This window comes from Eretmochelys imbricata, chromosome 2 (assembly GCF_965152235.1).
Source record: "Eretmochelys imbricata isolate rEreImb1 chromosome 2, rEreImb1.hap1, whole genome shotgun sequence".
NCBI classification, from domain to species: domain Eukaryota; kingdom Metazoa; phylum Chordata; order Testudines; family Cheloniidae; genus Eretmochelys; species Eretmochelys imbricata.
In genome coordinates this window covers 137,442,297-137,456,850 of record NC_135573.1, presented here as the reverse complement: position 1 = coordinate 137,456,850, position 14,554 = coordinate 137,442,297, and the positions used below count along the sequence as shown (strand labels likewise).

Below are 14,554 nucleotides of genomic sequence, written 5' to 3'. Positions count from 1 at the left end.
GTTTGATAGACCTCAGAGGTACAAATCACCAAAGAGGCTACGAACCACTGTGGAAGCAACAGAAGCTGCAATGGAGCAAGCATATAATGCTCCTCCTCCTTCCAACCTCAACCTCCCGCTAAGAATTCTTTTTGACAGGACTTTGGAGAGCTATGAACCACAGTAGATGCCACATCCATCAACCCTGAGACCCAAAAGCCAATCTGGAGGCTATCTAGCGTGCTTTGCCCCAAGCCTGGCAGATAACAACAGAAAGATGAGGTCTTAGCATAATTCATTCTGGCTACACTATAGAATTAATCTCCCCACAACCTCTGGAACCCTCTTCCCATCCCTCTTCAGGGACCATTCTGTTAAGAGTTAGCTCATTCAAGGGGTGAATTCCCTCCTTCCTGAGAGAGCCATAGAGCTGGTACTTCCTCAACTGTGGGGCGGGGAGGGATTTTACTCAAATTATTTCATCACACCCAAGAGAAGAGAAGGTGGAGACTCTCTTGGACCTCAGACAACTCAATGCCTTTATCAACAAATTGTGTTTCAGAATGGTCACCCTGACATCAATAATTCCATCGCTGAACAGAAACCAGTAGTTCACAGCTCACAATATGAAGGATGCCTACTTCCATCTAGATGTCCAACCCCCTCACACACAGAAGGTTCTTCAGGTTCACTGTGGGCCTGAAACACTATCAATACAAGGTGCTCCCTTTCAGCCTTGCAGTAATACCAAGGGTATTACAAAGATACTCTCAGAAGTGGTAGTTCACTTCTGGTGCTACCAGTCATCGGTTTTCCACTACCTCGATAACTGGCTGCTGACAATGAAGTCTTATCATGAGGTATTGGTTGGGGACATAATTGATGCTGATCCTCTACAATTGTTGGGGATCTGCATAAACACAGAAAAATCTGTTTAGATTCCAACACAATACATAGAGTTATCAGGGTGACTCTGGACTTCATCAGGGCCAAAGCATATCTTCACCAGGACAAATTCCAGTCCAGGAAGGAATTTGTCACTCAACTCAGACTGAGCCCACAAATGTTGACCCATTCATGTCTCATCCTTCTAGGTCAGAGGTGGGCAAACTATGGCCCGGGGGCCACATCTGGCCCTTCAGAGGTTTTAATCCGGCCCTTGAGCTCCAGCTGGGAAGCGGGGTCCGGGGCTTGCCCCACTCCATGTGTGCCATGGCTCTGCATGGCTCCCAGCAGAAGAGGCATGTCCCCAGTCCGGCTCCTACATGTAGGGCCAGCCAGGGGGCTCTACATATTGCCTCCGCCCCAAGTGCTGCCCCCACAGCTCCCATTGGCCAGGAACAGCAGCCAATGGGGATGCAGGGGCAGCGCCTGTGGACAGGGCAGCATGCAGAGCTGCCTGGCTGCGCCTCCACATAGGAGCCAGAAGGGGGGACATGCCACTGCTTCTGGGAGCGCTTGAGGTAAGCACTGCCCAGAGCTTGCACCCCTGACCCTCTCCTGCACCCCAACCCGCAGCCATGATTCTCCTCTGAACCCTTGGTCCCAGCACAGAGCACCCTCCTGCACCCCCAGCCCCTCATCCCCAAAGTCCACACCACCAGCTGGAGCCCCCACATGCCCCAACCTGCTGTCCCAGCCCAAAACCCCCCCTGCACCCTGAACTCCTCATTTCTGGCCCCACCCTAGAGCCTGCAACCCCAGCTGGAGTCCTCACCCCCTTCTGCACCCCAACCCCCAATTTCATAAGCGTTCATGGCCCACCATACAATTTCCATATCCAGATGTGACCCTCGGGCCAAAAAGCTTGCCTACCCCTGTTCTAGGTCATATGGATTCCTGCATGTATGTGACCTCCTTCGTGAGGTTTCAGCTTTGCTTCCTGCAGACTTGACTTCAGACAGTAGGAGCAAGCTAGTCTCTGGGGGGTGGGGGTAGGGTGGAGTCAAGGCTCAAGAGGAGATGCTCTTCTAGTTCATTGGTCGGGACATCTGATGTATGCCTTCACACCAATTCCTCTCTTACCTCAGGTTCTGAGGAATATCAGACAGGATGGAGCAGCAACAATTCTGATTGCTCCCAGATGGTCCAGGTAATTCTGGTTCCCCTACTACAGGAGTGGGCAAACTTTTTGCTGCAAGGGCCACATCTGGGTATGGAAATTGTATGGTGGGCCATGAATGCTCATAAAATTGGGGGTTGGGGTGTGGAAGGGGGTGCGGGCTGTGGGGTAGGGTTAGAAATGAGTTCAAGGCTCAGGAGGGGGCTCCGGGCTGGGGGTGTGTGGGGACTCCAGCTGGGGGTGTGGGCTTGGGGCTGCAGGAGGGTGCTCTGTGCTGGGACCAAGGGGTTCGGGGGGGATCAGGGCTGGGGATTGGGGTCCAGGATGGAGTCAGAGGTGCAGGCTCTGGTTGTCACTTATCTCAAGCAGCTCCTAGAAGCAGCGGAATGTCCCCTCTCTGGCTCCTATGCGGAGGCGCAGCCAGGCAGCTCTGCATGATGTCCCATCCACAGGCACTGCCCCTGCATCTCCCATTGGCTGCAGTTCCCAGCCCTTGGGAACTGCAGGGGTGGCACTTGGGGCAGAGGCAACATGTGGAACCCCCTGGCTACCCCTACATGTAAGAGCTGGAGTGGGGACATGCCTCTGCTTCCGGGAGCCATGCCACACGTGGAGTGGGGCAAGCCCCGGACCCAGCTCCCCAGCTGGAGCTCGAGGGCCGGATTAAAACATCTGAAGGGTCAGATGTGGCCTCCAGGCCATAGTTTGCCCACCCCTGCCCTACCACCTTCATTTGTCACCATGACCAGTTGTCATCAGTTTACAGACCTTCCCAGACCTATTGATAAAGGCAGAGTCAAGCATTCCAATCCAGTTTCCTTCTACCTGTCAGCCTGGGTTTTAGAGGAGCATCGACCCTAGAAAATTCATGTTCAAAAGCAGTTTAGGCCATCCTTAACAATAGTAAGAAGGAGACCACTAGGAAATGCTATGTAGCTAAGTAGAAAGGGTGTCAGCCTGGTTGCATGGTCCTCAGCTAGAGGACTCCAATATCCCTACTATTTTGGAATATCTTCTTCCTTTAAGTACATCAGGTCTTTCCCTCAGCTTCCTATGGGTTCACTTCATGGCTGTGAGTGCCTACCACCCTCTGACGATATCCACTTAGTTTTCACCCATCCTGTGACAATATGTTTTCTAAAGAGAGTAGTTAGAACTTTTCCTCCTGTGGATAAGCCTCCCTGACATGGAACCTCATTCTTGTCTTCTCAGAATTAAGAAGGACTCTGTCTGAGCTCAGAGATTCATGTTCATTAGCCTGCTTATCCACAAAAGTCACCTTTCTAATTGCCATAACCTCAGCAAGAAAGGTGGGTGAACTGTGATTTTATCCCTAAGGATACAATTTCTGAGGCTACACCCTAAATTTACCCCCAAAGTGAGCTTGGATTTCCTTCTGAATCAGACAATCCATCTGCACACCTTCTTCCTGAAATCCCACACCACCAGTGAAAACAAAAGGTTTCATGCCCTGGACATCTCTTGAGCCATGGTGTTCTACTTCCAAAGAACAAAGCTATTTAGGAAATCACTTAGATCATTTGTAGAATGGATGAGAGGGAAAGCAATCTTCTCCTAAAGGCTTTCAAAGTGGATTTCAGGATGCATTATGCTGTGATACAAGCTGATGAATATTACTCACCCCAGGGTGTTATAGATCAGTGTGCATGTGCTTTGTCTCTGTAATGTCTGAGATGTTCTTGTCAAAATCTGACAAGCAGCAATATGGGATGTGGTACATATCTTTTTAAGACATAATGCCTTGGTACAGGCTTCTGCACCTAATACATCTCTCGCTACCACTGACAGGAGCACTGCTGTATCTCAGAGGTCTTCACACATCCCTCCTTAATGAGTGCCTCTTGTCAATCAATCAACTACAGGGAAATACATATAGGGACTATGTGATGTTCCCCTCTGGTGCTATCTGGACGGGTGATCTGCTAGGTCACTCCAATCCTTGACTCTGGGAGCCAGCCTTACCCTGCTCTGCTGTGAAAACCCCCACTCTTGGGCTGTTTACACACAGCCTCTGGCATTAAGCTGCTCCTTGGACTGTGCAACTGAATGACACTAAACCAATATCTTCGGTCCCAGACACAACCCTAGGAACCTCCATCTTGCGCTGTCCAGTTATGCCTGCTGGATGCTGCAAGCTTATAGGAGTTTTTCAGTTTAACAAAGAAATTGAAATGTACCAGGCTTGTTATCCCAAGGGGTGCCTCTGATGTGCTTCAAACCAAATGCACTGCTTCAGGTAGAACTAACAAATTTATTAACTATAAAGATATGTTTTGACTTTTAATCACTCAAATAGTCAGACAGATTTGGTCAAATGAAATAAAAGCAAAACGCATTCTAATCTGATCTTAACACTTTCAGTGCCCTTACAAACTTAGATGCTTCTCCTCACCACAGGCTGGCTGGCTCCCCTTCAGCCAGGCTCTCCCCTTTGATCAGTGCTTCAGTTGCTTGGTGTGGTGTCTGTAAATGGAGGTGGAAGAGAGAGGAAGAGCATGGCAAATGTCTGTCCCAATTATGTTGTTTCTTCCCGCTTGGCTTTGCCCTCCCCCCCCCCTTCAGAGTCAGGTGAGCATTACCTCATCACAGTCCCAAACTGACCAAAGTAAGTGTTGGGGGGGGGGGGGGACACTCACTCAAGAGTCCAACAGATCCTTTTGTTGCTGCCTAGGCCAGCACCCTTTGTTCCTGTGAGGCTGGGCTGGGCTGTCCCATACATGTCCTGGTGAGGTGTGAAGTGCCTCTCTGCTCTTAGAGTTCTTGCCTATTTTGAGCCATGAAGACACATTTTCAGCCTAATAACTATATACATGAAATAACATTACTGTAACAACCATGCTCAGTGCATCATGAGCCTTCTGAAGACACCCGACATGACAAACTTTGATACCACACAATCATTTTACAAGGATAAACATGGGGGTGTTGAGTGTTCCCCCGAGCTATAGAGCATTACGGACTATCATTCAAAGAAGAAAGAAAAAGTTAATTACCTACTACAGTAATTGGAGTTCAAGATGTGTGGTCTCTAGCTATATTCCACTGCATGGCCTCCTTGCCCTCTGCTTTGGATCTTGGATATATGATTTGCAATAGAGAAGGAACTGGAGAAGTGGTTGATCTACACTGCCCGTTATTGTCCTCTGTTTAGAGCATGAGGAGGAGAAGAGCACAGGCACAGACCAACAGCTACTGCTAGAAAAAAATATTCCTGTCAGTTGCATGGAGCACATGTGGAATACAGATAGACTATGCATCTTGAATAACTCCAGTTCCTGTACTAAGTAATGACAGGTTTCAGAGTGCCACAAGTACTCCTTTTCTTTTTGTACTAAGTAAGTAACTTCTCTTTCCACTGATTACAGTAATAACTTGGTCTACAGAATGTACTTTCTCCCAGATTGCAGGTTCAAGGATATGATAATAATGATGAGAAATGGACATGTTCTGATTAGTTTGCATGTTCAGTTCCAGAGTTTTGGTCAATCCATGACAGACAGGGGGGCTCAACAGTAAAATTCAGAAATGGATTTGAACTCCCCTAAAGCTCAGGACTGTTAAGACTTGGGTCAGTTCCAGTCTAAGGCGTATGTGTGAAAGTATCAAGTTAAGCCTTCTTGATCCTGCTCTTTTGCATCCCAATAGGGATTCAAAGTTGTTGCTCTGTAGGATCAAAGGCAACTTGTTCCAATATCCTCTTTCAAAAGGACAACAAGAAAAGAAAGTTTCACTATCACATGGTCAAACTCAGACCCCAACTTATGTAGCTTGTGGAACCGCAAGGGAATTGTCATGGGTGGCAGAAACATGCAGATAACAGCAGCCACAGGAGTGTGTGGGTGGACAGAGGATATTTCCTTTTTGGCTTGTGAATGAGATAAGAAGCTGGAGAACAAAATGAGCAAATATACAAATTCTGGCTGATCAGCAAGACAGACCTTTTTTTATTTTGTGCACCATAATAGCCCATCTCACCTGACAAGACAGGACTGAGGTGCCAGGTCTAGACAGCACAAACCTGTAAATTGTTCTGAAGGCCCCAGCCTTCTCTTTCACCAGCTCCCCAGGCCATCACCCAGGGGTCCTAACAGTGCTACTTCCCTTCTCCACCCTCAGGGACATGAGGAAGAGAGGTGAGTGAATCCAAGGACCAGTGGCTGAGAGGGAGTCTAACGAATCCATGAGAGTGTAGCTGACAGAATGGGGAGGTATGAAGGGGTCGCAGCTAGAGGAAGGAAGAAAGGAGGTGGAAATTGAAGGAGAAAAGAGAGAAGAGGAATGTAGGGAGTGCAAAGTGAGAAACAGGAGAATGAGGGAATGAAGCAGCAAAAACAAGTGCTCAGGAAGGATGTAGAAATGAGGTAGGAGTCAAAAACAGAGGGAGACAGATATAATGAAATGTTTCTCAAAGAAGCCAAGAATGGGGTAAGAAATCCAATACAAGAGCTGTCGAAGACAGTATCGGGGAATGTAGCACAGTAAAGATGGCTTACTCCTACCTTGCCCTTTCATGTAATATCCAGATTTTTCTTTCAGAAAAGGGAGGTGGAAGAAAGAAAAGAAGATGATTGATTGAAAAAAAGAGGGTGAGTGCACTCTTTTCTCCCCTTTTCCCAGATATCAAATCCTTCCTACACGAACTTCCTGGACTTTCACCAGTGCCTCCCCCCCCCCCCATATAGGTATCCCAATTTCCCCCTTTGAGAAGCTGGTCATCTGACCCATTGGAATCAGAATACAGACAACAGATCTGAAAACAAAAAACACTGCAGCAGATAAGTGTTCAAAGCCAGCAGGTGAACTTTTAAGGATACACAACTCTTTAGTGAAGGGGCACTGCTACCTTGTTAGATGAGACAGGAAGAAGCCTCAGTGGGCTTGCAGTCATAAGGCACAGCCTTATGATCAGGGCTGAGCGAGCAGATCTTTACCTTGGGTTCCTGAGATGCAGAATCACAGGAAGAACAAAGTGTCATAAGTAAAAATTCTTTTTTATTAATTTCCATGCATGAAGCATTTCTTTAAGGTAACAAACAAGCACAACTGATCCAAGCACATTGAAAGAAAAAGGAAGGTGCTCCTTTAAAAACAACTGCTTAACTTTATTAAAATCGTTAGTAGTTATAGAAGTATAATCAAATCTCACAGGAAAGGAGGGTGTAAGATGGTAACTGCAAGAGCCAGTATGATCCTGCTTATAGCACTGCTCAATTGGCCCCTGTATATCAATTACCTTGGGGTGAGAGGGGTTCTCCATTCCTCTGAAACAATATGGTGTTTGTTACTTCCAGGAGCAGGAGACTGGACTTGATGACCAATGGGCTGAGTCCATATCATAAATGATGTCTTCCTACTGGCCATTAAAAAAATAAATGGTTTAGTTTTTTTGTGAAACCACTGGCTGATTTAACTTAGAAAACCTGGGGAGGAAATGAACATGAACCTCACAAGAGGTTAATTTTCTCATCCTTTTTTAAAATTCACCTTTTGTTAAGTGGGTTAATTGGCTTTATATGTACCTGTAGTGACACAATGACTTACCGGTGTGGTGCCTCCTGATGGTTGTCTGGGAATTAGCTCTTTCCAGCCTTCAGAGCGCCCTTTGCAGGCTGGTGTCTTGCCTGCCGCTGGCCCTGTGTCACTCCCAGACCCAGTGCCCTTTACCTGGGGTTCTGCCACAGCAGTACCCCCACACCCTGGGTCTCCCCTCCCAGGGGAACCCCCAACCCTCTAAACTCACCTTGCCTCAGTGGCTACTGCAGTCATCATCTAGACCCCACTCACTGGGGCAGACTGAAGTCTGTAATAGCCACTCATCACAGGCAAGGGGGTAGGACCAGCTGCCTCTGCCTAACCCTGGGCTGCACCTCTGCAACCCCAGTACCTGTGTAGGCCTTCACCAAGGGCTGCAGCTTGGGGGTTTACCAGGCGGGAGCTCCCCTTGCCCTATCCGCAGCCCTGCTCCACTCAGGCACCTTCAGCTCCCTCCCAGATAGGTAGGCAGGCCTTCTCCCTCCAGGGTTTGAGGGAGACTCCTGCTTCAGGTCCACAGCCCTCTGATAGGGCCAGCTGTGGCCTGATTGAGGTGTGGCCCCAGCTGTGGCCACTTCCCCGAATCAGCCTAGGTTTGCTGCTTTCACTCCTTTTCCCTAGCCCTCTCCAGGGCTGCTTTTACTATTGGCTCCCCAGCGCTCTCCAAGGGCTATTTTAACCCCTTCAGGGCTGGAGCGGGGTGACCACCCTGCTACAATACCCCATTTGCACCATATCTTAAAAGAGTGGTAGTTCTGTAAGCCACCTCCCTTCCCATTGACAACACATCAGGTTCCTGCAGAAACTAAAGCAATTTTTTGCATGGATAGATAATATTAAGGAAGTTTTTATATTTTTTTTAGCTTTTTGATGTGATTTAGTAGTTGGAAAGGAGGAGCAGCCAGTGCCATATGATTCTGTGAACTTCTGACACGACCCCTTTGGGCCACCAATGGACCACAATTTGAAAATCGCTGTCCTATAATCTCCAAGGAATATGGAAGATACACAGGGAGGTAACCAACGTGGCCTTTATAAATAGCTGAATTACGCTTCATTGTTTTTTTTCTTGTGGCTTATGCATGGAGAAGCATACGCTGCCTGTGAAACTTTGAAAAGCTTAACGGAAGTGAAACAGGAAGTCTGATCCTTTCACAGTTTGTTGATCTGTAAAGACGAGCTGAGTCTGTAAAGACTGGTTTTCTACAACTGACAAAACAACTTGGGGGAAAAAAATCTAGTTGGAAGGAACCCCAAGAGAGGAGATGCTGAGACGCCTGGACAGAGGAGAGAGCAAGAATAGAGAGCAACTCACTGAACCCGTAAAAAGCAACAGAGTTAACCAATCATCAAAAAAAAGCATTGGTGAGTTTGTGGAACTGAGTTCTAAGTGCTGGAGTCTCATCTAGACTCACTGTGAACAATTAGAGAAAGCTCTTGGTGTTGAGGATGATGTCCTCATAGGCACTGTTTATATGTATGGGTTTGATTACATGTTGCATTTCAAATGTAACCAACAATGACCAATAGGGAAAGCATTCCTTGGCTGTTAATGATGGACTGGAGAAACTGAAAGACAGAAGCAAAGTTTAAGATCCTTAAATCCAGCAGGTCATTAGTTGTTAGGAAATAGATGTTTCCCACTCTTTCCACAGAGCTGGCCACAGAGATGCCCATGTCTTTTTCTTGAGTTAATGCAGTTACAATGCTGGCTTTCCCACAGATGGGAGTGGGAAATATAATGAACAAAAATAGACAGCGAGATTAATTATTTTAAAAAGGACGCAGTATATCTATGGCAGTAACGACAATTAAAATACCTTGATACTTGTGTAATATAACTTCCCCTTTAAGCAGCTGCTGTAGTTGCCACGGGGATGTTGTGTGATCATGAATAAGAGAAGGCAATCCATGTGAAGGCTCTGCCAGGGTTTAATTGATTTCTTTATTAGGAGAGGAGGTGTCCTTGAGACACTTTCTATAACGATGTGGTTTACCCTATCCAAAAGTTTCTGTAAGTTTCCTCACAAGATAGAACATGCAATGTTTTCATGTAGTAGCATCCCACAATCTGTTTGTAGAGTTGTCTAAGTGTCCTAAACATGCTGATCTTGGTATAACTCAGTACATGTCCGGTCAAGGACTAGAGGCTCTGGATAGACACTAAGCTGAAATTTCAACTTGCTTACAAATGCCCACAATATCCTCTGGAAACCCCAGCAGCATGATGTTAGATCCTGTTTATTGGCAGCAAAGTCACTAAAATCCCAGAGAGTCTGTCAGTGTGGTACAGTGGCATGAAAAAAATATCTGCAATAGAAAATGTGGGAAACAGTGTCAAACTTTAGCCATTCTCAGGGGATAGCCTTTGCAGAATTTTCTTTGTGTCTTCATGGAAGTCACATGTATCTTTTAGGTCAGTGGTTCCCAAACTTGTTCCGCCACTTGTGCAGGGAAAGCCCCTGGTGGGCCGGGCCAGTTTGTTTACCTGCCGCGTCTGCAGGTTCGGCCGATTGCAGCTCCCAGTGGCCGCGGTTCGCTGCTCCAGGCCAATGGGAGCTGCTGGAAGCAGCGGCCAGTATGTCCCTCGGCCCGCGCCACTTCCAGCAGCTCCCATTGCCCTGGAGCAGCGAACCCCAGCTGCTGGGAGCCGCGATTGGCCGAACCTGCGGACGCAGCAGGTAAACATACCGGCCTGGCCCACCAGGGGCTTTCCCTGCACAAGCGGCAGAACAAGTTTGGGAACCACTGTTTTAGGTAAACATTAGTTAAAGTGAAAATATTTTGTATCTAGGGCCTGTGATGGAGCTTGGCTCTGCCAGGGTTTAATTGATTTCTTCATTGGTTCCCTCTGTAGTTTCCCAGGCTTGCTTTGAGATGAAATTACCTTTCAGACAAGTTTCCTTGCTAACAGCACAGTTCAGCGGGATGTTTCCACTCCCAACCCATCAATAGCAGAAAAATTATTCTCTGGTTGGGAAGAATCTGCTGTTTTTGTCTCAGGTGATCCTAGTTTTGATCTAGACTGCCTTCCTTTGATTAGCCATACAATGGATATCTGAGGGTTTGGAGTAAAAGTTAATAATGAATTCTGTAACATCCTGAGCTTAGTATATCAACAGGTCACAGGGTGGACTGGTCCTTTAAGGGAGCTGGGCTCAGCAAAAGGCTCTCCAAAAGGTGCCCAGTGAAAAAGCCTAGCGAGAGAGAACCTAGGGAGGGGCTGTGGAAAAGGCCTAGGCACAGACATAGGTAGGAAATGATCCCAGGAGGTGAAGCAAGAGGTCTGAATAGGTGGACTTGGGCTGCCTGCTACAGGGTCCCTGGATGGGAAACCAGAGTAAGGAAGGGTCTGGGTTCTTCTATAGGGCCACTGGCAAGGAGGTGGCGTGAAAATCCCCTGCCACAAGAGGGAGGACAACAGCCTGGAGTCAGGATGAAGACCAGTGTGAGGTTTGCTGGATGCCCGTTTGTTTTGTTGGACTTTGTTTACCTCCCAAAAAGGGAAGCAGAATTTGGCTGGAGGGCTAAATCATTAAAAAGCACTTGAATTGCCATATCCAAGAGTAGGAGATTGAAATGCCTGGAACTAGATGAGGGGAAATTGAAGCTCAGAGCATCAGGTACCATGGTGACCTTGTCTGCTGACCACTGTAGGATAGGACACTACCTTGTAGCTCCAGAACAAATCTCAGTGACATGAGCATTAAAAAATGGATATCTAGTAAACGACTCCAGGAGCATCACATCTCACCTTTCCACATGTGTTCATTAACAATGTCCATCACAAATGGGATCTCCAATTTCAGAGCCATAGGCAACATGTGGGATTAGATGCTGTCCTCCACTAGTCACAGCACTGAAATATTTTAATTCAGATCTGATTTTTTTACTGGGTTTAAGGGATATTTGATGGCCTTTTTTAAACAAGAGATGTATTATCCTTGTTGTTTCCTTTGAAATTACTGAGAAACAAGATGCAAATTTACTGCCTATTGTATCAATTGGGACTACTCTGGATTCAAGGCTACATTTGACACTCATGTATTAGGGTTGGAACCCAGAATTCCCATATTTTAATCTATTGCATCAATTTCTTCCTTTGTTTCTTAACATTTTGAAAAGAAGAGGGAGGGTAACAGTGTGCCATTGTTGCCAAGAAGGCCAATGGCATTTTGGGATGTATAAGTAGGGGCATTGCCAGCAGATCGAGGGACGTGATCGTTGCCCTCTATTCGACATTGGTGAGGCCTCATCTGGAGTACTGTGTCCAGTTTTGGGCCCCACACTACAAGAAGGATGTGGAAAAATTGGAAAGAGTCCAGTGGAGGGCAACAAAAATGATTAGGGGACTGGAACACATGACTTGTGACGAGAGGCTGAGGGAACTCGGATTGCTTAGTCTGCGGAAGAGAAGAATGAGGGGGGATTTGATAGCTGCTTTCAACTACCTGAAAGGGGGTTCCAAAGAGGATGGATCTAGACTGTTCTCAGTGGTAGCAGATGACAGAACAAGGAGTAATGGTCTCTAGTTGCAGTGGGGGAGGTTTAGGTTGGATATTAGGAAAAACTTTTTCACTAGGAGGGTGGTGAAACACTGGAATGCGTTACTTAGGGAGATGGTGGAATCTCCTCCCATAGAAGTTTTTAAGGTCAGGCTTGACAAAGCCCTGGCTGGGATGATTTAGTTGGGGATTGGTCCTGCTTTGAGCAGGGGTTTGGACTAGATGACCTCCTGAGGTCCCTTCCAACCCTGATATTCTATGATTCTATAAGGAGAGTGCATAGTGCTGAAGTATATCAGCAGGCGTTTGCTGATGGTAAGCTGAAGAAGTCACATGCTGATGTTTTAGACTAACATCCTGTTGGCATTTTATAACATTTTAAAAATAAAAACTGATAAATTGGCCCCATCCAGAGGATGAAGCAAACTAATTGTTCCCAACTGTATCACTTTCATAGTGTAGACAGGTCCTTAAAATTAACTTCTCTCTATTTGCTAACCCTTTGGGGGTGGGAGAAAAAACACCTATGCCACTGAGTAGAAGCAGGTGAAATATCACTTACTTGCTCCTGAAAGGGTAACCAACTTTAAATTTGCACTTCTAACTGCAAATGTTTTACCCACTACTGTGACAAATAACACCTACGTTTGCAGTGACTGCAGTGATAGGCAGGGTGGGATTCTCTTTCTCAGTTTGACTGTTCAGTATGCGATCAGTTTCTCTCTCTTGTTTTTTGTAGTGAGTTAAAGAGAATTAAAACCACTTTTAAACAATAGGATAAGTGTGACCATAAAATAACAAATTAGCAGGAGGATTCAGGGGAATGTGTAGGATGCCTTTAACTCAATTTTTTAAAACTGACAGGTTGGCAGTACAATATCTCCTTAAAAATCCCAGCATGTTTGCTACTAGGTGGTTGGTTTTTGTTTTTGTTTTGGTCTTCCTTATGTTTCAGACAGTTACCTGCAGGGGTTAGGAAAAATCTCCCTCCCCCATGTTTCTGGGTTTTTTTAGGGTGTGTGGGGGGAGATCCTTCCTCTGAAGCATCTGAGATGGCCGTACCTGAAGATAAGGACACTAGACAGGGTGGGCCAGAGTGACATTGAGCACTTTCTTTCTCATGTGCTTAGCTGGCTGGTTCTTGCTCACATGCTCAGGGTCTGATCACCAAATGCGGGGGTGGGGAAGGAATTTCCTCCCTGGTCTGATTGGCAGTGACCTTTGGGGTTGGTTTTCTTTGTCCTTCTCTGAAGTATGGAATGTGGGTCACTTGCTGGGATTAACTGGCTATATGTCACTTGATCAGTTCCCTGCCATTGTGGGTGGTTCTTCCTATTCTCTGCCTGTGGCACATAATAGTTTAGTCTCCTGTGGACTGTAATAGTTTGGACTAATTTCAATTTTTTTTTGGGGGGGGGTGTAGTGTTGGTGGGCTGGGGTATGCAGGGCAGACTAGATGATCTGCTCATCCTTTCTGGTCCTAAATCATAGGAGTCTTCAGATTTTAAGGGAAATGTTGGTTTAAAACAATAAAGAAAAGGTCTCAGAGTGCCCTCCTGCATGGAATATGTTTAAAATAGTTTATTTTTCTATTTGGTTAATAGGGGAGGCAGATGGATTGGTGGGGAAAATAGAGGGAGCACTTTTTCCGAATTTGGGTCAAACCTTCATATCATGTTGTGATGCATCAAAAGCTATGAGACAAGTGCTAGTCTCCCCATCAAGCCATTTTAGGGGCCTGTTACTTTCCCACCATGTTAATTGGATCTGCATATTAAGAGTGGGGCACGCCTCGGAAATCTTAGGGCTTCTCTGCGCACACCAGCTGCACCATTAGGGGACTGGCCAGCGCAGTGCACCTGCCGAAACTCCTTATGGGGAGTGCGTCCACACGGGCGCCTCTGGCAGGGGCGCATATCCCAACAGCTGTGTCCACAGGGCAGCACGGGCCTGGCTAAAAGCGGGGGGTGCTGTGCTGGTACCCCAAAGTCCCCCACCCTGCCTGCAGTGCCTGCCCGCCCCTCTGGGGGCGCCCTTCCCACCCCCCGCAGAGAGCGGGCGGCGCCCCTCAGAGGCGCAGGCGGCGGAGCCTGAGGGAGCGCGGCCCCCGAGCCGGGGGTGGGAGTGGCAGCGCCGGCAGCTCCTCCCCAGCGGCGCGGCGCCGCCTGTCCCCAGGGCCCCGGGCGCGGCACTCCCGGCAGCGGCGGCGCCGGCGGCCCCGCAGGTGAGAGGCTGTCCCGGGACTGCTCGCGCGTGGCGGCTCCGGCGTTTGGGGCTCCTGGCAGGTGCCGCCCCGGGGATCCCTGCCCCTTCCCCTCCGCGCTCGCCCGCGCCCCGCCCGGCGGCTGCTGCTGCTGCCGCTGCCCGCGCTGCACCGGCCGCCCCCTGTCTCTGCCCGGCGCTAGCGTGTGGCAGGCGCCAGAGGATGCCCCCTCCCCCGCCCCCTTTGGCTGCG

General features: G+C 47.8%; 1 protein-coding gene across 8 annotated transcripts in view; it reads left to right on the top strand.

Annotated features, from left to right (window-relative positions):
• The window catches only part of OTULINL (OTU deubiquitinase with linear linkage specificity like), a 56,939-nt gene that overhangs the window by 7,762 nt on the left and 34,623 nt on the right, over positions 1-14,554 (top strand). For 2 of the 8 annotated variants that reach the window (XM_077810789.1, XM_077810780.1), the window contains exons 2-3: positions 6,599-6,648; positions 8,458-8,959. In XM_077810789.1, the coding sequence (XP_077666915.1) occupies positions 8,860-8,959 (100 nt within the window). In that variant the 5' untranslated portion in view covers positions 6,599-6,648; positions 8,458-8,859. Of the gene's footprint in view, positions 1-2,017; positions 2,072-6,585; positions 6,649-8,457; positions 8,960-14,287; positions 14,324-14,554 lie in introns of those variants that run through there. The other 6 variants (XM_077810781.1, XM_077810782.1, XM_077810787.1 and 3 more) reach the window with 6 other exon arrangements.